Below are 22,259 nucleotides of genomic sequence, written 5' to 3' on the forward strand. Positions count from 1 at the left end.
AGGAACCCCGGATTGTGACGCCCCGGGGATACAGACAACTCTGATAAGGGGCTCTGGATGAGGGTTATTATGTATCCAGTCACTGATATTTGGGGCGGATGTCTTGGAGACATCGAAGACACAGACTCAAACCATCAGCAGAGTCAGAAATTATGCCGAAATGGGGTCATGGGAGATCCACATGTTCTAGGGCTCTAAGCTGTGTGTGTGTGTGTGTGTGTGTGTGTTGAGAGGGAATGGGTCAAGTGTCGGTTACTTAGCAAACATTTCTTATTCTTTCATAGTGCACATTCTATGAACACATTTTTATTTTATATATATGTGTGTGTGTGTGTGTGTGTGTTTTATACTATATTTTTTATTTAGAATTTATATTTTTGATTTTATATGTATATAAAATGTCTAAATACAGAAATATTAATGTTTTAATATATATTAATATTACTACTAACACATATACATACATACACACATACATACAAAAATATTAATTGTATTACTGTTTGTATATTATTTTTTGTTTTAATATTTTATATATACATATACACTTTAAAAATACAGAAATAAAGAAATGTTGGTAGAATTATATATATATATATATATATATATATATATATTACTAAACATGTATTACATTAATTATAAAAATACATAATATTAATGTTAAGTGTTAATAAATATATAATATCAAAATATATAATGATATTTTATATCAATTCACGACCTGAATAGAAGAAATGCAGCATTGTAATGTTTTATGAAGCCATTTTGATATATGCAAAGAAAAGAAAATTATTATCAAGTATATATTTTCATAAATAATTTTCCATTAGTAAACTTGATTCACTTGAATAGAAAAAAATAGATATTATCACTTGGTTGTTTAATAGTGTGAATTCAGGTAAATTGGAACACATTTTGCCATTGAGATGACTGGGGAAAAATGTCCCAATTAGCCTGAATTCACCCTGTATCAGCCCTAGTTGCTGTATTTCTAGGAAAAACAACTATGTATATTGTGATATATGCTACCGTGGTATATGAAATTGGTCATACCGCCCACCCCAATACAAGGTATGGAATCTTTTTTACAAAGAAAGCTGCAGATTCTGTCACAGCTACTACTGCCAAGCAACCAAATTAGTGCGCCTGAATACAGGAAAAGTGTGACCAGTAGTGCAGCCCTTATCTTTACTATGAGCGCATGACTTAACGGGAACAGTATTAACCATAGTGTGCTGCCATCTGTCCAGCACATTAGTGTGTTAAAAAGCCAAAGAAAAAAAGAGAAAGAAATGAGAAACTACGGCATTACTGGTATTTTTGGCTTAGGAATCACTGAGTGCGGCCGCGTGCAGATGGTGAGGTGAAATCGAGACGCACGTAGAGGTTGTAAACGAAAGGACACGGAAATAAATAAATAAATAAAGCGAGTGATAGCAGAGGAAATAAATCCAGGTGTCCATGTACTTTATCAGGAGCATTATCAGCTTTACGGCGGGGGGAGACAGGGGCCGCTGTCTATGTTTGTGGAGAGATAGTGGGAAAACAATTTTACCCTCCTTTGCTAATTCAGCTCTTCACCTGGGTGGAATCGCATCATCTAAATAAGGAAGCCAAATGTTTTACACCTTTGCATATAATGGAGCTGCGATAAGATGTGACTCGTCACTTGCCTGAATGACATTTCCACGCATATTATTATTTTCCTGCAACGGAAAGCAAAGTTCACGTGGTGGTCAGAGAAGTACACACTCATAAGGCAGCCAGGCACGTGTCCGCGTCTGCTTTTAAAAACCCTGCTATTTCATATTCCCTTGACGATAAAAACAACGGACACGGCTTGTTTAATGTTTGCGTTAAATATCCCTCGGTGCAGCACCTCCGTGACAGCTTATTCGCTGACAGATTGATCGTAGCTCTTATGAGTTCTCACATTGTTCAAGCAAACACTGCGAATCCCGACAAGAGCACCAAGGTTCCATCGCCTGGATAAAGCCCTGACTCAATACTCATCCGCAATCCATACATCGAACGGATTCGACAACAAAACATTCGTCGTCACACAGGCGCACGTAGCTTTCAACCCTTCAATAACCTCTTTTGAAGCTGAATTTATGTGATTTCCTTTCAAGCTCAGTTTTGAATGGCTTTCCTGTTACATTTTTCCAACAACAGTTTATGAGTGTTTCTTGATCAATGGGGGCATATTATGTTCCAAAGGGCTGGTTTTTATTAAAACTATTTTTACAAAAAAAATCTATTTATAGTAATATGTGAGTACAAAGAATGAAATAACATATATAAGTTCAATATTTATTGTATTAAAGTTATGAGTATGCATTTTATACCTTAAATTATCAGTGTCCCTCAGTTTTGATGTCAGTTCAACCAACAATTCTCACAAAAAAAAAGTTATATAAAAAGTGCACTTGTTTATCTAGGAGGCAATAGTGTCATTGAATGGCATGTATAAACAGCATGAGATTACACATTGCAGTGGGTCCCAACCCTGGTCCTGGAGGCACCCCAACACTGCACGTTTTGCATGTCTCCTTAATCAAACACACCTGATGCAGGTCATCAGCTCATTAGTAGAGACTTCAAGACCTGAATTTGGTGTGTCAGAGAAAGGAGACATGCAAAATGTGCAGCGTTGGGGTGCCTCCAGGACCAGGGTTGGGAACCACTGACATATTGTATGAGAAGCGATGTACAGTAAACAAACAAAAAAACTGAGGTGTTCATGTAGCTCAAACAGAGCATGGTGTAAACAACATCAAGTTTGTTGGTTCAATTCCTAGTGAATGCATTAAAGAGATAGTTCACCCTGAAATGCATAATTCTGTCATCATTTATTCATACTCAAGTCGTTCCAAACCTGTATGAATTTCTTTCAACTATTGAATGAAAAAGAAGATATTTTGAAGATTTGTTGGTAGCCAAACAGTTGACTTAATAAATAATGACAGAATTTTCAATTTTGAGTGAACTATCCCTTTAACTGATAAAAAAATTACTTTGTATGAAAATATTTGCTAAATGTAAATGTTGTCAAATAGTGAAAATATTATTTAATCGTGAGTATTTAGGATACACGAAATGCTAGTAATGAAATTACCCTTAGCAAGACAAACTAGTCTGCCATTTCCAACAACTGACATTGCTACAACCGAAAATGTTTGTATAAAAAGAGTTTTTTTCCAATGTTATTGTGCTTTAGTAAGGAGACTTGTTTAGCAAGACGTGAAGAAAATAACGAACAAGAACAGAACATTTCAAGCTATTATTCTGTCAAATTATGTTGTATATATATATATTATTTTTTTTAATTAGCATTACATTTTATTTTTACCAAGACAAAGAAGCTTGAAATATCATACCAAAAATGTTAAAAATGTAATTCCATCTATCATTTCTACGACATAACGAATGGTGCTTTGATATGTGGCGAAAATTACGCAAAACAGAATTCACTTGTGATGTGTGCAGTTGGATATTGTTGGTGGGGAAATTTAAAAAACCATAATGAGAGTGTGAAAAGTATGTTTTAAAAGCACACAGTGCCAAATGTACTCATAGTTGATGATACATCGCATGCAGGGTGCACCCATGAAAACTAGAATTAGTGTTTGATTTTACAATTGAGGCAGGCCAAAATGGACATAGCATGGTGGCTCTTCTTAAGTGCAGGAAATGAACTTCCAGATGCCAGGCATTCAGTAAACAGCGGCTCAGATAATCAGCAAATGGGGAAAAAAAGAAAAACGGCTGGCCTGGAGCTTTTGGCACCCACTGTGTTATTACAATCAAAGGGCGATCTACATGTATATTTACACTCCAGCACCTGTTCCGTCATCCACGTCCCTTCAGGAAGTAAATCAGCATCACGGTCCGCAGCTTTTGCCTACCGTCCAGCTCCACGCAATCAAGAGTCCCGGCAATCAGCCGGGTTATTTTCTCCACGCTGGCAGAGTTAGTAGGTCACTTCAGTGCATTACCTCTCCCGGCCCAGTCGTGAGACTTGTCAATGCGGTGCAATAAAAAGAGATTGAGACTGAAAGTTGAGATTGAATTTTATTGTCATTTTTACTGCGCCTTACGAACATCGATTTGCCTGGGCCAAGACAAAGCAAGAGATTGGAGCGACTAATACCACGCCTGCCATCGTAAAAATCACAGACTGCAAAGTCAGTCTGAAGAGGTGATTTTATGTCTTGAAAATGTAGTCTCTGGGTGCTCAGTGCATTTTTTCGCCTTTAGCACAGCAATGTTTCTGTCTTTCTCACTCTTTCTTGCTCTAATGGTTTGCTTGAACACAAGATGGTGGCCCCAAAACAGCATTTAGACTATTCAGCCACAACTTGAAATGAATGGATGCAATTGCATTAGATAAACGTCAAACCAAGTGGCACAATCATTTTAAGAAACACAGAAATAAGCACGCTCTTCAAGCAAAACATGATTTCTGATTGTCAAACATTAGTGGAATTACAACTGTAGTAACTCTGGACATGTGTCCATGGGAAATGTCTATATTGTATACTGTATATACACATGATATCACTGTTTCTGAAGAGGTACCTTCATACAGTTATCGACTAACTGGGCAGCAAAGTAACTTAGTTTCAAAGTTTCAGACACATCCCAAACATACAGTTTACTCACTAAAAATCACTGTGATTTCACCAGTTGGTAAAAGTACTTGCTTATTTGCAGATGCCACTACATAATTTTCTAATGCAATTCACTTGTTTCCCAAAAAAAAAGTTTCCTTTTGGGGCCACTGTACTGTGTATTAGCGAATGAGCATTGATATTTACAATATCAAAGTATTTCACACTGATTTAATACCATGGGTATTCACTTGTGTACATAATTATACCACTACTAACATCCGTTGTACAGTTATTATTAAGGTGTATTGAATATGTGGACATTTTATAATGTCTACTATGGCTTCGGACACCACTTCAAATGGCAGTCCCCTCAAATAGAACACTAAATAAGGGGCGATTTGAGACACAGCCAGTCTGTCTGGTAACTACTGTGTGCAAATGTGCCAAATTGGCATTTTGGGTAGTTCCTTGTGGTCCAATTGGTTTCAGTTGGGATGGCAACTTGCATTTGCACTGGACATGTTTTTATAGGCTGCAGTGTAAAAAGAAAAACTTTTTTTTTTGAAGATTATTGGAGCATGTTAAACAATATTTATTTTAGTTTTTCTGCTTCAAAATGTCATGTTTAATTCAACATATTACTTGCCATTTTCTTTTACAATTTTATTGTGATATCTATTAGCAATTTCTAACAGAAAATCGGGTCCCACTTTATATTACGGTGTCTTTACCTAACGTGTACTTACATTAAAAATAATGAATTGCTTGGTATGATTTACTTACTGTGTACATGTTGTATTGCATGTCATGGTGACACTTTTTATGTATTTATTTATTTTACAGTCATGTTCCGCATGTACATACTATGTACTTGTTATAGTAACTACAATAACTGTGTAATAACGAGGTACTAACCCTGAACCTACCCCTAAACCTAACCTTAACCCAGGTAGTTACCTTATATTATCCAGTATTTTAGGTAAGTATACTGTAAGTACAGGTAAGTGCACATACTGTAAAATAAAATGCAACCCAGATCACTTTTGCTGCTATCAAGGTGGGATATGGTTAAGGTTATGGCCAGGTTTGGAGAACTAGTTAGGTTAAGGTGTAGGGATAGTGTTGATAGTGTAACTACAGATGTAACTACAGAAATTAATTACAGATATAATTACAAGAATGTGTTTTTTAAATAGAAGTACAATGTAAAAACATGTATGTACACAATAAGTGAATGGTATTAAATGATTAATTTAAATGTAGGTACATAGTAGTTAAAGACGCTTAATATAAAGTGGGCCGGGAAAAAAAAAAGTAAATTCGTAAATCTCAAACCATTTTGTTTAAAAATATTTTGGAGCTTGACATGGCATTTTAAAAACCTAAGCTAATGCCAATTGATGTTGGAAAAGACAGCATGATACGATGCAACGGATAAAGTGTCCACAATTTTAATAACAATTGAAAAATAGCATCATTTTTTGAAATTTGTATTTTCTGCAGTGCACATGTGGAAGTCATGACACCATTGAATGCCTTGGGGACGTCACTAATGTGAGTTTTTATCCCAGCTGGTTTACCTAACGCTGACACTATCATTCGTTTTCCTCCCTCAGCTGCTTGTCAAAGCAACAGCTGGGACAATTGAGCCCCGGAGCCCCACGCAGACCAATGAACTAGTCCTGAACCAATCCTGCTCTTAATCTTTATACCTCTCCACATTATATTTATATAGCCTATATATAATGTTAGAACAGGATGTTTGGAGCGCTTACCGGAAATACCGGATTCTGCTGTCCACCATAAAAGACAGCACTGATGGGATTACCCTAACCCTAGCCTTCAAAGATTTGTTTGTGTATTTATGTATCTCTCGGTATTCAACCCCAGCGCAAGCTCATCAAGTCATCAGCCCGCCAACGGAGGCCACGCTCCAAAAAATGAAGGGATTAAAAAAAGAGTTTAAGCCGTGGATGTGTTTGCTCGGCACTTTGAAATACACCCGTTCAATCAGCATGTGTTTATGCAGCGCTTAGACGCCAGTTCTCAACCAAACAACTGCTATGAAGCATCAGACCATATTCAACTCTAATCTGTTTTGGTTCTTATATTATTAAAGAGATTTACTCCTGTTGTGGAGTGTAAACCTATCAAATTAAAGGGGCCATAGAGGGAAAGCTTAGGCAGAAAGGTAGAAATATCTTTATAGGTGTGTGCCGTCAACTGTTGATGTTGTATTACAACTAATCTCATTGGTAAGCACTTCAAAAACTATATACATTGCTTACTGCTGTTTTTATTCTTATACTGTCAAGTAATGCAGGAATCTCTGTCATATACATGAGTATGGTGTTCGGTCCGTCACGGGGGGAGAATGCACTTCTGAAAACCATTAACGGAACTGAGCATCATTCTTTTTTTTTTATATATATTTTAAGTTATAATACAATTCACAAATTATATACAGTTTACTGCTGTCCCAGTTTTATAGCCGTACATTCTACGCTGATTGCTTTTATTTTACCAGACTGTCAAATGTAAGCAGAACTCATCATGTGAATCTTTAACTACACATTATCATTTGAACAACCAGTCAGTAACTACACTGATTTAAGCCTCTATATGTTTTTGATCCACTAAAAAGTACTGACTCAGTAGAGTCTTTCATTCAGGAATCGGGCCACCCTAATTGTGCTGTATATTTCTCAGATCAATTCATTAGATTCATTGATTTAGGAATCAGACTTCACGGTTTGCACTGTATACTGCTGATTCATTAAAAAGAACCAGGACATAATTGATCTGATTTAGCTGTTTGTGTTGTATGTTTTTAACTCACTAAAAGAATCGACTCATTTGAATCATTCATTCGAGAATTAGACTTCACTGTTTCCACTGTACGTTTTTGAATCACAAAAAAGAACCAAATTGTTAGAATACTTTTTTTTTTGCAAATCAGAGCAATGGAATTAAACATCATTATTCTCCTATTTTTTTTTTTTTACGAATCCGTTCTTGGTATCCAAATCTACTTTTAGTCCATGTCTTTTAGCTTCGAGGTCATCATGATGAAGCTGAACTTCAATGGACCTGATCCATTTTGGACATCAAGCACAAAAAAAGTCCTTAATCAGACTTCACTGTTTGCACTGTATACTGCTGATTCATTAAAAAGAACCAGGACATAATTGATCTGATTGAGCTGTTTGTGTTGTATGTTTTTAACTCACTAAAAGAATCGACTCATTTGAATCATTCATTCGAGAATTAGACTTCACTGTTTCCACTGTACGTTTTTGAATCACAAAAAAGAACCAAATTGTTAGAATCATTTTTTTTTTGCAAATCAGAGCAATGGAATTAAACATCATTATTCTCCTATTTTTTTTTTTTTACGAATCCGTTCTTGGTATCCAAATCTACTTTTAGTCCATGTCTTTTAGCTTCGAGGTCATCATGATGAAGCTGAACTTCAATGGACCTGATCCATTTTGGACATCAAGCACAAAAAAAGTCCTTAAAATCAAGCATTAAAATGTATTAATGTTATTATGAGCTGGATAAACCCAACAATATTCAAAAGGATTGCAATAGCTATATAGACAATAGCTGTCTGAGTATAAAAAATATATATATTTTTGTTTCTTAGTGTTTCTTACTTTAAGCAATATTTCACCGCACAAAATACATTATGGTAGGTGAAAACAATTTATCTGCAAGGCGCAGCAAATGAACCCATATTTAATGTAGTCTGGCTCTTATTTTATTGCATCTTGTATAGTTTTAGGGGTTTTTTCTCTCTCTCTCTCTCTTAAAATATTACAAAATAAAAATGACAAAATGTACAATATTACTATTGCAGAAAAATGGACCAAAATACTGTTGAATTGTTGAGAGACATGGAAATGTTTGTCCAATAAAAATCTGTCAAGTACTAGAATGTCCCCCATAATACCACCTGCAAGCAACTAGCAATAAAACGGCAAGTAGCAAATCATGGTTCATGAAGCCATTTCAGTAGGAAAAGTGTCAATATAGAAAATTGTGTTCATTCATTCTGATATAAAGGCCTGCAGTGTATACAGTAACAGTAAAGCATGGCGCTAACGGCTAAGGTCATGGGTTCAATTCCCAGGGAATGCATGAACAAATGTGTAGCTTGAATGTGAGCACTGTAAACGTTTCTGTCAATTGCAGGAATGTATATGTCTACAAACCAAAGCATGAGTCCAGCCTCGTTCCATTTTACTCTATAAATACTTTTTAAATTTTTTATCTCTTATTGTCTATTTTTTTTCAGTATCTTAAATCCTTGAAATTTCAAACCTAGTAAAAAGCTTCAGGGTATCTTCTGTCCTTTCGTATCTCACAGACACATTTTAAACAGTTCACAATCCTGCTGTTATAAAGCTAGAGGCAACATATTTGTAATATGGGTTTGTCTATGCAATACCGGCTTTCAAAGTGATACACCACTTCAGATCTTTATATCCTTAAATTTGCAGTTCAGTAGAGCTTAAGTTTAAATGCACTTACTGATTTGTAATTGAAAATCTATGCAAAATGCTCACGTATCACTAGTGCAAAATCAGATCAATTCAGTTGTGTTTGTCGCTGGTTTGCATGAATTTTTCAACTTTCAATCAAGTGCCTCAAAACTTGCATGAAGCTTCACACTAATAAATATGCATACTCATTGTTTTCTTGTTTACTCAGTCTATTTTTTAATAGACGTAGTCCTACTTTGAGCTACAGTATGTCAACAAGTTTTAAGCAAGCTGTGCTTTATATGTTAACTTCAATCACAGTGCAGATGTGATTTTAACAGTGTGCATGCTTAGTATGATGCACACTATCTACATTTATGATAAACCTTAGATCTGCATAATGAAAGCATTACATTGACTGAATAATGACATGTGCTTTTATCTGCAGTAAAACCTGATTAGAGCTCAAAGTGCAAAGTTTCACAGTGTCAAAAGCAGTGGACTAAAAGCCAGAAAGGGAAAAAAAATCACTTTTCAACATTTATTATGAAATTAAAAAGATAAAATATCACTGTTCAAACAATGCTCAGCAGAAAACAAAAACAAAATCATAATATTAATATTAATAGTCATCCAGGATTACTTGAGCTGCATACAGATTGCAGCGGGGAAGTACATTATAACAAGCGAAAGAAAAAATATGCAGAAACAAAATCATAACAGTCCATTATAGAATAACACAGCACATTAAGCAAGATTACCAGGAGGTCAATTTACATAAAACATTTTTTATGTACATTATAAATTACGGCGGGTGCATTGGAGGGGTGGAACAGGAGAAGTTCACTACAGATTATGGTAATCAAAGCTATTAATCTGAAGAAAGGGGAGGTGCTGTGATCTGACAGGATGACTCCTTCAACCTTTGGAAAGGCCCTAAGGCCCTCGTTGTGTCATGATGTCACTGTGTCAGAGAAACAGCACTTAGGGATGGTCACAGTACTCTCTCAAAAATAAAGGTTCTTCAGTGGTTCTTCCCCCTTCAGGGGTTCTTGAGTTGGTTCTATTGCTCTTTGGAGATTAGAAATGTTCTTGATGTTACCTTTCAGGTTCTTCAGATCAAAGTAACTGTTTCTGGGTTCTTTAAAGCAGCACTACATGGATGGTTTTCTTTGAGGAAATAAGAAACTCGTTCTATGGCATCGGGATCTAAAACCCTTTGTGGTTCAAATCGGAACCTTTATTGTTAAGAGTGCACAGTGGTGCTCACGTGGGGCTTCTGTCTTCTGTCCCAAAAATGTTGAGATGAATTGGTGCACATTAGATGAACCCCTACTGTACCTCGGGTGAGCATTTGAAACAGTGTGTACAAAAATGAAAAAGTGTCCAGAACATCACAAACTAGTCAAGAAACATTTTCTTCCACCGTATCTACTTTACAATATTTCATATTGTGTGAGTCATTACCCAAATGCATTCAAAATTGCAGCATGTAGGTACCGTAAGATGAAATAAACAGAGAGACTTCTGGTGTTATCATGATAGGGTTTAATAATTTGTTTATATTCATCGTTATATATAATTAGCAATCATGCAATGCCAATAATCAGTCAATGTTAATATGTGTATGAGAATGAAAAATAAAAATATGGAACTAAAAATCAGAAGGAGTGAAAGGCAGAGTGTTCTCATATATAAGCCTGTCAGAGATCACAGAGTGGATCCGGGAGCCATCTCTTATCAATCAGTTTGCTTTATGAAATGAAATTATGATGAATGGTGCTGACTTTTGCTTGTGACTTCAGCAAATGAGCTGGCAGAGGAAACAACACAGCTAAACACATCTTTTGAATACTTTATCTCTTTCTCTCCTTTCGACTTCAAAAATAAAACAAAAACATTTTTAAAACATCCAGACCGAAACTTACTTGGTATAAGTTCATGGTCCTGAAACGTATTTGGACACTCAAACCTTGCTTAAAATGTCTAAAATGTCAAACCAAGTGGCATTTATTTTAGATTTTGTGGAGTATGTAGACACTTTCTGGTTGTGAAACATTAATGTTTCACATTCGTGTTTTACCTGTGGTCGCACTGCTTGAAATTGAGGGGGAAGTTCTTCATACATCCACTAAGGTTAAAGGTCTTTGCAAACATGGGTAAGAAATGAGTAAGAAAAAGGTCTAGCATTATTTGTATCATTGCAGGTGCTTATTTAATATTTTGTAAAAGGAAATTCATGCCTTTTCAAGTGTGGAATGAATGTCCAAATAATTTTTGAAGCCACTGAAGTTTATTTAAATCACATTTACTCTACAGTCGTGAGTGTAATTGTGTGATGACCATGAAAATGATGAAAAAAAAAAGTCAACAACAAATCTGAAAATCTTAAAAATCCTGGTAATTTGCCAATGGTCTGTGCTAGTTTGGTTAATGAATAAATAAAAACTCTAGCATAACAGAAGCATTTCTGTATTATGTCCATGCAGGAGAGGGAGGTCTTGCTTGAAGTTCTACCAGTAACAAGTTCTGAACATCTGTGTGAATGTACAATATAAAAGTCTTGAGCTAGCTAAAAAGTTCTGCTCGCACCCAAGTGGGGTGTCTTCAACCCTACCTCAAACTTAGTTTGTTCTCTATATTTAGGAGTTTTACAGGCTTTGAAACGGGCATCCTGAGGCAATGTTTCATTCTTGCACTGCCTCGCCTGTCTTCCATCAGTACCCTATCAAAAGCAGTTTGACAGTTTGGCCCCAACAAGGGCTATAACTGTAAAGTACTTTATACCGAGCGAGTTCAACTTAAACTTCAGAAGCTGAGCCTCACAGGGGCAAAACGGGGAAGTTTTCACCTCGGCGTTGGGTCTAGAACGTGCACAATCAACGGTCTGTTTTAAAGATAAGCCTGCTTGCTCCCACCGGGGATTTGACAAACTGCACTTGAGGTAGACTGGATTACGTAAGAGAAATGAACAGCCGTGTAAATTTCAGAATTGTAAGCCACTGCCATTTGGGCTGAAACGGCGGGACTGACCCTTGAATTGAGAGAGGCTTGAATGGATTTGGAGAATTAGGAACCTTCCCAAAGACAAGAATCTTTGGTTTCCAATGTGTACATTTGGGACCAACCCAACCTTGGGGTTCAGCTGAATGTTAGATTACTCCGTGGTGCCAGTGTATTGTGCAAAATTGGTGCAATGAACGCGGAAAAATGAGAAAATGCATCTCTTGTTCATCTTTTTCATCCACAATTGTTTTTAAAAGGGATACTTCACCCCAAAATGAACATTCTGTCATCATTTACCCACCTTAACCTGCATGATTTTCTTTCTTTTATTTTTCATGAAATGAAAGTCACTTGGGTCCAAAAGAACTCTGGATCCCACTGACTTTCATTGTGTGGACTAAAAAACGCTGAAGCATTTTTCAAAGTATCTTCTATTGCGTTCTACAGAAAGGTATACAGGTTTGGAGTGACACAAGGGTGAGTAAATGATGACAAAACGTTTATTTAATAACAGAACACTGCACCAGTCCAACGCAATTTGCATAATATTTAATCTAGGCTCCCGTAAACCAGTCAAAGAGGAGCCCAACAATGCGTAATAATGAATTGCAGAGACTCTTTATGCAAGACAATGAGAGGCAGCGAGCAGCCGCAAGTGTTGAACCCCGACTAAATCTCTTTCTCTGGCCCAACGGAGCCCCTCCATCAGCCCAACGCGCCAGATATCGCAACAGACATCCCCCTCAGGTGCAATAATGTCACAGTCCATTAATCTTCTCAAACTTCAGGCCCTGATCCTGGGAGCCCAGTCCATGCTAATCCCTTATTAATGTGGCAAATGAACCTGTGGAGAAAGAACTACTCCCTCTGGCCCTTCACCATCACAATGCAGAGTCTATTACCGCCTTCCCCCGTACCGTCCCGAGTCTCTACTGTTTGCATTAGGATGTCCATTCATTGAAGCATAAAGCCACTTGAGAGAGGCTTGAACACACACACACACACATCTCTTCATTCCACATATTTTTCACTCTGTGCCCTCGCTAGTAACCTTTGTCTAGCTCACATATGGCGGAGTGCGAGCCTGATGCATGTGTAATCTCTTAAGATTCAATGCTCAAGTCAGCGACCAGACACTTTTGTTTCATTTTGGTTTTGTCTTAGCTCGTTGAGACTCTCAGGAAAGGCGATGCGTACAGATTCCTTCTATTATGTGACAGTGGAAAAGACCTAACTGCGCTCTGCTTTGCCAGATTAGAGGAACTCTCGGCAACAGAGAAAACAGTGCATGAGAGACAATCATTTGGTCTCTAAAAACAGTCCAGCGGAATCTCTCGGTCTGATTGCTTCCTAATCCAAACGGAATAACCGCATCACTTCGGAATAATTGCAAGTCATTATTGCTAGCACTCACCGGTAGAGCTGTTAGGCTCCTCTCAGGGCTCGGATACATATGAATGAGGCTCTCTATAAGAATCTATATTCATGGACAAAGATCTGATAATAAACCTGAATCTGATAGACATGATGTAAGTGAAATTCTTGATGTGAAATCTGAGCAGGTATGAGTATGAGCAGAGACTCTCCAGCATGAAGCGCAAACGCTCTTCTAAATGCTTGCATGAGTTCGGTTTGCTATGAGCAGTCACTTCCCAGTTTAATTTCTCCAACTGAGTTTATTAATCAGGCTTGTTGAGGAGTTTTCCCGCAGAGCGGAGTCTTGCACACTATGCATGCACGCTTAATCAATAACCTAAATGTTTCATGCACTTCGTAATAGACTTTTTAATGTGCCTCCATCCTGAGAAGCTATTGAACCATGATGTGTGCGTGTGTGTTTGCCCCATGCAATAAAAAAACTACAAATGAGAAATAAATGGCCTACTCTGATTATTTTGCAATAAAGGCTGTTCATCAATGAGTTCTTTGGAAGGTGAGTGATTTGTATCTGTTGTATATTGAATTTCCCTCTCAAAAGCATAGTTAAGTGACAGAGAAATGGGCAAGGAATGATACACATTGATTCCTGGAAATTTTCCTACAATATATTTCATTATCAGAAGCAGCGTCGAAACAATTGGAAAGTCGAGAGGACATATTATTGCACTTATAAATCATTTTGCCTCATGACTAGTAATTATGTGACTTGATAAGTTTCTATGGTTTAAAGAGTAGAGCATGGCACTAGCAAGGTCATGAGTTTAATTTCAAGGGAATGCATGAACTGAAGAATTGTAAGCGTAGAATGCAATGTAAGCTTGCTTTGGATAAATGCATTAACACCCAATGAATCGCTCATGCAACCAATGCTTCTGCTTAGTCTTAAAGGGCCAGTTCTCCCCAAAATTAAACTTCTGTCATCATTTACTCAGCCCCATGTCATTCCAAACCTGTATGACGTCCTTTCTTCTGTGGTGCATAAAAGAAGACGTTTTGAAAAATGTTGGGATGAAAAAAAAGACACTGGACCCTGTTGACTTTTCTCCTTTTGTGTTCCACAGAAGAATAAATGCATAAAGGAATGACATGAGGGTGAGTAAATGATGACAGAATTTCATTTTGGGGTGAACTATCCCTTTAAAGCTGTAGTTTTACACAGCCACCTACATTTTTTTTCATTGCACTGCGGAGAAGCAGACGGAAAATGGTAATGTTTGCTGCACCCTTGACTATCAGGCAAGTTTGCATGTGCTGATTGTTGTTTTGCACTGCTTCAGTTCAGTTGGTGAACAGAAAGGCCAAGTGTTAATTGCCCTATGGCTTTCAGAAGAGGTTTTGGGTGCCATAATAAGCTTTCCACTGATGTGCCTCTAGCTGTGCTAACTAGCTCTGCATGGAGGCTGCCCCAGTATCTATGAGCTTTAGAGAGGAAACGCACAGTCAATGGCCTTTAAAGAATCGAGACAGAGACACAAAGGGCAACCCCTGTTCAAACACAGACCCCTCTGGACTGAGCGAACACCACATTTCACAGTGTGGTACAATCCATCTACAGCGTTGACAGGCATCTGTCTCTGCGCTTACAGTGGCGGCTATTGTTTTGGGTCACTGAGTCATTCGTTAAGGCATGTACAGCACGACAGCATGGTTCCCAATAGGACAGTAGCTGCAGAGGCCGCTCTCTTGGCCTGGATTGCAGTTCATTATGTAATCTGTCGTTCTACATTGGTGTGCTCCTTTCTTTCTCCCTACAATGCAAACCTTAGACAGGAAGAAGGAAAGAGAATGCAATGAATTGCTTTGCATATCCAAAATCTCATTGAAAAACCTTTTGAAATGCTTCATCACACTCATACAAAATTATCCCCTGAAGTGAACTAAATCTGACAAAACTTTTCATTGGGTGTCCTTAATTGGAAAAGCAATTCATACAAAGAAAACAATGATTATTTTTATTTTAAAAATGCTAATGTTTTCTTCTAGGGCGACAGGCTGCAGTAATTACAGTATAATTGACCCTAACATATAAAAAAAATAAATAAAAGCATATAGTTGGACCTCAGTTAGAGACAGTATCCAAATATAGTTTAAATACATATATATTTAAATATAGTCTCTAAACATTTATGTTTGTGAGTGTGTTGGTCTACTTTGCTATACTTTGGGCGTTAATTGTCCCCAGAAGTTGAAAAAAATGTTTTAAAGTGAACTAAAAAATAATTCATAACTCATAAATAAGGTACAAATATTTAGATTTCAATTTTAAATAAACACAACTAAATAAAAGCACAAAATTATATATATTCAATTGGGGAAAAAGCATCCATGAATAAACAACTAAAAAAAAAAAACAGTTAGTCTGTAGTAATAATTAGTATCATAATTACAACAGAATTAAAACAGAAGTCCTTATTTAGATAGCTAAGTAAACAAGTGTTTATGTGTTTGTTCTCCAACGGTCAGACCTTATCTTATAAATCTCTAACAGCCATTACCAATCTGTTGTGTATTCAGTCCATCATTAGACATGAGCTGTTTACTGAGAGAGATGCTTCCATACACACAAAAGTACACGCACACAAACACACACACAGACAAAAGGGCAAGGGAAAGGCAAGGAGACAGAGAGAGACGTAAAGTGAGTGAGAGATAGAGAGAGAGAGTGAATGAGAGAGAGCGACAGAGAGAGAACGAGTAACTGCCCCCCACTTCTTCACCATGCATTACAGACACACACACACACACACACTGCATGTTGGCCCATAGCCAGAATATGCCATACAGAACAACAGTGCCACCTAAAGGTAATATTCCCCTCCCTCCCTCCCTCAACTATCTCTCATCATCTGGGTTTCATACTACGAGATGCTGTGCTTGGCAACTCGCTTTTGTGATTTCGCTTCATACAGTAGAATTGTCTTTGAGAAATATGCACAGCTACCGAAAGGGAATTCTGTTCTATACTAAATATCTGAGACAGTTTATTGGTTTAGTATTTGGATACCATTGGATTTAATGAACCAGGAGATAATGTTTAATGTTGTGTGCACACATTTTCTCTATTAGTAGATTAACTGCAGTCCAAGATTAATTAAGGAACTGGTATCATAGAGAATGCTAATTAACAAATGCAGAAAAATAAGAACAAGATTGAATTTGAGTGGTTACTCATACAAGTGATGGTTTGTTTGATAATGCCTAGAGTCAAATTAATTTCTTCCACAAAAGAGTTTGGATGTCGAAATGAGAAAATGGTGATCGAAGTAGACAGGCGAGAAAAAAATGTTTCTTTCACAAACTCTCAGAACATTGCATCTTTGAACCATGACAGAGCAGTGAAATTAAACTGAATCTAGCCTTGTGGGATTCATAGGAAAAGTTGGATTCATTTTGAATCTCACCCTTTAAACCAACTGCTTATCCAGCACTTGTTTCAAGTAGAGGTTTATAAATTAAAAAAGAAAAACACAGGTTTGAAGGTGGTAGAAGGGGTGGCATTCCGATCAAAGCGTCCAATCCCGGGCTCCTCGAGCTCAGCCGGGAGACTGATGGTTCCGTTTATGGGTTCGTGGGCAGAGTCGTCGGGTTTGTTCTCCTCGATGGTTACAAAGTTCAAGAGGGAGCTCTTTGGCGACTTCCTCTTTTTGCGCTTCTTCTTCTTGTTTTGCTTGTTCTCCTGGTTGGGGGACATCCACTCTGCACCCTGCTTCTTTCTCTGGGCCGCCTTGAACTGTGAGGCATGTCGGCAGCGCACCAGAACTGTTATGAAGATGACCACGATCACTACCATAGCGCCTGTCACGATGGCAATTATGGTTTTGAGGTTGTCAACGTTCTGATAAGTCTCACTGCTCTCGCCGATGTTCCTATCCAGTGGCGTTTCCATTGTCCGACGGATGAGGTCATGTATGTATGAGGAATTTCCAACCGTGTCATTTACATACAGGAAAACAAGGACAAGAGTGTGCAGGGACTTTGGATAGCCGAGGTCACTGATGTTGACCACTAGCCTATGGAGGCCAATGTCTGCAACCGTGGGTTTCTCCTCTAACGTAATGTTTCCCGTTACAGGGTCAATTCTGAAAAGACTTCTTCCGTTACCACTCACAATAGTATACTTGAGTTCTGCATTCATACCCGTATCGCCATCTACTGCAAACACCTCGGCCACAACCGATCCTGGAATCGCAGACAGTGGCACTAGCTTGAAAGAGGTGTTTGATGGCGGGTAGATGACGATGGGGGGGTTATCGTTGACATCAATGACATTGATGGTCACCTTGGCAGCTGATGAACATGGGGGGCTTCCGTTGTCCACAGCTCTGACGTCAAAGGTGTAGGAGCTTTGCTGCTCTCGGTCAAAGGAAACGTTAGACTTTATGACTCCAGAATCTGGGTCAAGGATGAAGTTCTCATTATCGTTAAGGATCGAGAGTCTCACCACAGCGTTCTCACCAGCATCTGCATCTGTGACTGTGATTACTCCAACTGTACTATATTTAGGCAGGTTCTCTGACACAAAGAACTGAAAGTGGTTGTGTGTAAATTTAGGGGTATTGTCGTTCTCGTCCAGTATGGTCACTATGACTGCAGCTTGACTCTGCAGAGCTCTGGTGCCATTGTCCCTAGCGGTGACCGTAAAGAGGAATCGCTCTTGTTCCTCCCTATCAAACACCCTGGATGCGGTTAGCACTCCTGTTTTGCGGTCAAGATCAAAGAATGATGCGTTGGGTCCAAGCTGGTAGACAATCTCTGCATTCCGTCCACTGTCCTCATCTGTGGCGCTGATGGTTGTCAGGAACATGTCACGTTGGTTGTTCTCCATGACAGCCAGCTCAATGACAGGCTGGGTGAAAATGGGTGGATTGTCATTCTCATCCTCCAGCCGTACTCTGACCAGGGCGGTCTGGTTCAGACTAGGTTTTCCAGAGTCAGAAGCAACAATCTTGAAGATGTACTCCTTGGTTCCTTCATAATCAAGCAGTGCAGATGTTTCTAACAAATACTGGTTATCATAAACTGCTTTGAGGTGAAATGGAACATCTTTTTCAATGAAGCAAATCACCTTGCCATTGACATCTGTGTCTTTGTCAGATACAGTAATGAGAGCGATCTTGGTATTTATTGGATCTTTTTCAGAAAGCATTACAGTACCATTAGTTGGACTGATGATGTATCTCAAGTCGATGTTTGGAGCGTTGTCATTCACATCTGTCACATTGATAGTGACGGTGGCTCTTGCTGGACTCGAGCTTCCATCGCTGGCTAGTACTGTGAGCTTATGAATGGCGGTCTCCTCTCTATCAAGCGGCCTTTGAACTGTTATGAGCCCAGTGGTGGAGTTCAAAGCAAAAAGTCTCCGTGTTGCTGGAGACACCTGGGTCCCAAACATGTATTTTATTTCTGCATTGGCTCCCACGTCTGCATCAGTGGCTTGCAACTGAACTACAGATGTGCCGACGGGAGAATTTTCCGGGATGTGGACTTCGATTTGGCTTTCTTTGAAGACAGGCCGGTTATCATTAACATCAGTGACGGTCACCTGTAAAATGGCAGTGCTGGATTTTTGTGGGTTCCCCCCATCCTCCACTTTGACTTTCATCACATAAGTATCTTTCTGTTCTCTATCTAAATTCTGCTGAACGATAAGCTGAGGCCATTTCTCACCCTCTGGTGTCTCCACAATATCCAAACCGAAGGCGCTCTGGCCGTTCAACAGCTCATATTTGTGTACGCTATTGGGTCCGGTATCTGGATCGGTGGCAGAGGGAATGGCAAAGCGGCTGTTGATGAGTGTGTTTTCCGGAATTGAAATGTTGATCACAGGCGAGGGAAACATGGGGGAATTGTCATTGGTGTCTTTGACAATGATTTTAATTTTGATTAATCTGAAGTAGTCATTGGGCAAAATGACCACCTCAATTTCAAAAGAGCACTCGCTGTCTTCAAAAGAGGGGCCGGGACAGAGTTTCTCCCTGTCGATACGGTTGGAGGTGGTAAAGATTTCTCCTGTATTGCTCATCACTCTAAGTAGCGGGGTGTCACCTGCTTTCGACACAAGTCGGTAAACCAGATTACTGGTAACCCCGGTGGCAGAGCTCATATGGGAGATGTTCAAGTCCTTTGGAATGTTTCCAATAAGAACATTCTCCTGTAGCTCTTCTCGAATAGGGTAAATGAGCTCTTGGGCTATGGTGGGATCTAACCAGAAACAAGCAACTAATGTTGCCAACAAGAAAAAATCCCTTAAATCCATGACAGCAGTTAACGCGTGTTCCCGCTGCTTTAATTCAAACAGTTGTCTCCATATGGTGTTGTCAGAGCCAAGGTTTCACAGAGCCTTACATTTGTAGATAAAGAGCAGCCAAACACGACCCTACAACACACAACATTATAATATGTTACAATGAATTCCATAATACTCAACACTCAAGACAAAGAACCAACAAATGGTCCATCCAAATCAACGTAATTAAAAATCAAGCAATAAGTGTTTATAGTCTGGTTTATAGTAATGCTTAATAAAGGTGGCAATGCATTCTAGTTAGAATTCTCAAATGCATTCTAACCACCACTACAGCCTGCTTTTCACTGTAATCATTTCCCTGTGCATACACAGAGAGGCTCTAGATAAAATAATGCAGCCAGTCAAGCACTCAGCATCATCTTACAAGACATTTCACATAAAATGTCTCTAATGTCATCTCCTTCAAAGTTACACACCATGCATTTGGGATTTAATGTCATTACTATTTTATTGCGATTAAATAGCATATGCACGAGACGTGACAGTGTTTTAAACAAGACAGTACATAAATGCTGCATGCAAACCCGTTTGGGTGTATGCATGCGTTCTTACCTCGGTTCTCTGTGAGCTCGCTCATACGGAGGTTACCAATTCGCGCACATAGTGACAAATCCGTTCGACCAGTCAGAAAAATTATCTGACTTAAGTATAATATTAGGATATCCGTATTGATCACTGCTTTGAGGACTAGGTCAGTGAATACTTTAGTATTTTAGTCGTGGAAAAAAAATCCAATTCAAAGCACAGCTGGTTTTGGGGGGAAATGTTGATTTAACAGCAATCAATCAGACAATCTTTATGAACTTTCCCCCGCAGATCAGCGTGCGGTCGGGGACGCGCGGAATGCGGTGGTCGGTGATGAATCAGGTGATCCACGCGCGCGTTAACGGTCATTCCGCATTACCGGAGAAGCCCTTATGAATCGCACCTGTTCTGCTCAAATATCAACATAAACTATCCCATCAGCGAAAAAGAGTAAAGTTCAAATGCGATCGGATCATTCCCCTCTCAGTCCTCATTCAGAAAGAAAATCCACGGCTTCTGTCCCGGTGTCTTGTGCGTGATTCGCCGCGCACACCTGAATGAGAAAAAGTCCAAACGGTGGGATGTGTTGGGATGCTTATCTTCGTTCTCTCCTCTTCCCGAGACTGAATTTCTCACACTAACTCTGAGTATGCCCACAGGGGAACGCCCCCTCGGCTGCTGATTGGTCCGTCTCTTCATTAACGTCGCAGTGAGGGGAGGGGGAATAATGTGATTGGTTAGAATTAACGTCACTCACGCGCGCTGCTGAGACGGAGCGAAATGCCTCAGAAAGACTCTGCGGGCTGCGGGTTGAGGAGGTTCGATGTACGGTTCCATTTCACCTCATTAGCGCATAAGATCATTTCATGTATTTGTTTACAGCATTTTGGTGTCAAATAACCCAAACACAAACCGAAAATGTGTTGTCACTTGTGACCGACAGTTATTTGGAGTATTAGAGAGTGCGGCATCCAATAAGCGTTTCAAAACAGATAAAGTCTGCTGGACTGATGCAAATGAGAAGTGTATACTTAAAGCTATGCTTGTGTCAGGTATTAAGTAGGTAGGAATGTTAGCTTCACCGTTTAATCGTGTATAGCCTGATCGTTAATACGGAAACATATTTGAATTGTATCAACAAAGTTAGTTTTAATGAACTTTAAACCATCATGTGGCAGTTCATTGTACCACTTGTGTCATCAGTAACGTTACATTTTACAGCATTAAACAGATTGTATAGGCTCGAATAGGTTGGTATATTAACAAACAGTAAACATACGTTGGCACAAACTGTTTGAAACGGTAAAATATAATCACCAAAATGCTTCCCATAGCTAATGCTCTGTCACTGAGTGACTATGTGATCTTGACAGCAAAATTCTGTTTATAAAGTATATGAAGATACGTCTCGATTAAAAGGTATTCAATTGTGAAATTCAGCAGCATAGCAATTTTTTTTTTCTGTTAGAAATGGTAATAAGGTTTAAATATGTTTAATAAAAACTATATGCCCCGACCTAACATCTTCTGATCTATTTTATTCAAGGTTTATTAGACTGGATGTCTGAAGAGAGATGGACACCATCAGGAAAGCGGCGCGTGCTTAGTTGAGTTGCGGTGAACAGCACCATCTAGAGGCGAACACGAGACGAATGCGCTTACCTCTCATCTCATACACTGAGCTAAAGTGGGACGACACTCCTGTCGAGGTTCCAGGTGTGTGTGTGTGTGAGAGAGAGAGAGAGAGAGAGAGAGCAAAAGCTTTGTTAGGTCAAAGAGGGAGGGACTGAAGAGCCAGTCAGGTTCTTGGAAATTATTATCAGCTTTTTCTTCCACTGACATATCAAGGGATGGAAAGATTAAAAGGAAAAAAGG

The 22,259-nt window shown here is 38.8% G+C and overlaps 1 protein-coding gene across 1 annotated transcript in view; it reads right to left on the reverse strand.

The window, feature by feature from the left end:
* Positions 1–20,991, reverse strand: part of pcdh9 (protocadherin 9) — a 284,972-nt gene extending 263,981 nt beyond the window's left edge. Inside the window, exons 1-2 of the mRNA XM_016560903.1 lie at positions 20,412–20,991; positions 17,022–19,928 (exon numbers count right to left, since the gene is read on the reverse strand). Of these exons, the coding sequence (XP_016416389.1) occupies positions 17,022–19,808 (2,787 nt within the window). The 5' untranslated portion in view covers positions 19,809–19,928; positions 20,412–20,991. The remainder of the gene's footprint in view (positions 1–17,021; positions 19,929–20,411) is intronic.
* Between the last annotated feature and the right edge of the window lie 1,268 nt (positions 20,992–22,259).

This window comes from Sinocyclocheilus rhinocerous, unplaced genomic scaffold (genome assembly GCF_001515625.1).
Source record: "Sinocyclocheilus rhinocerous isolate Xijiao unplaced genomic scaffold, SAMN03320098_v1.1 scaffold588, whole genome shotgun sequence".
NCBI classification, from domain to species: domain Eukaryota; kingdom Metazoa; phylum Chordata; class Actinopteri; order Cypriniformes; family Cyprinidae; genus Sinocyclocheilus; species Sinocyclocheilus rhinocerous.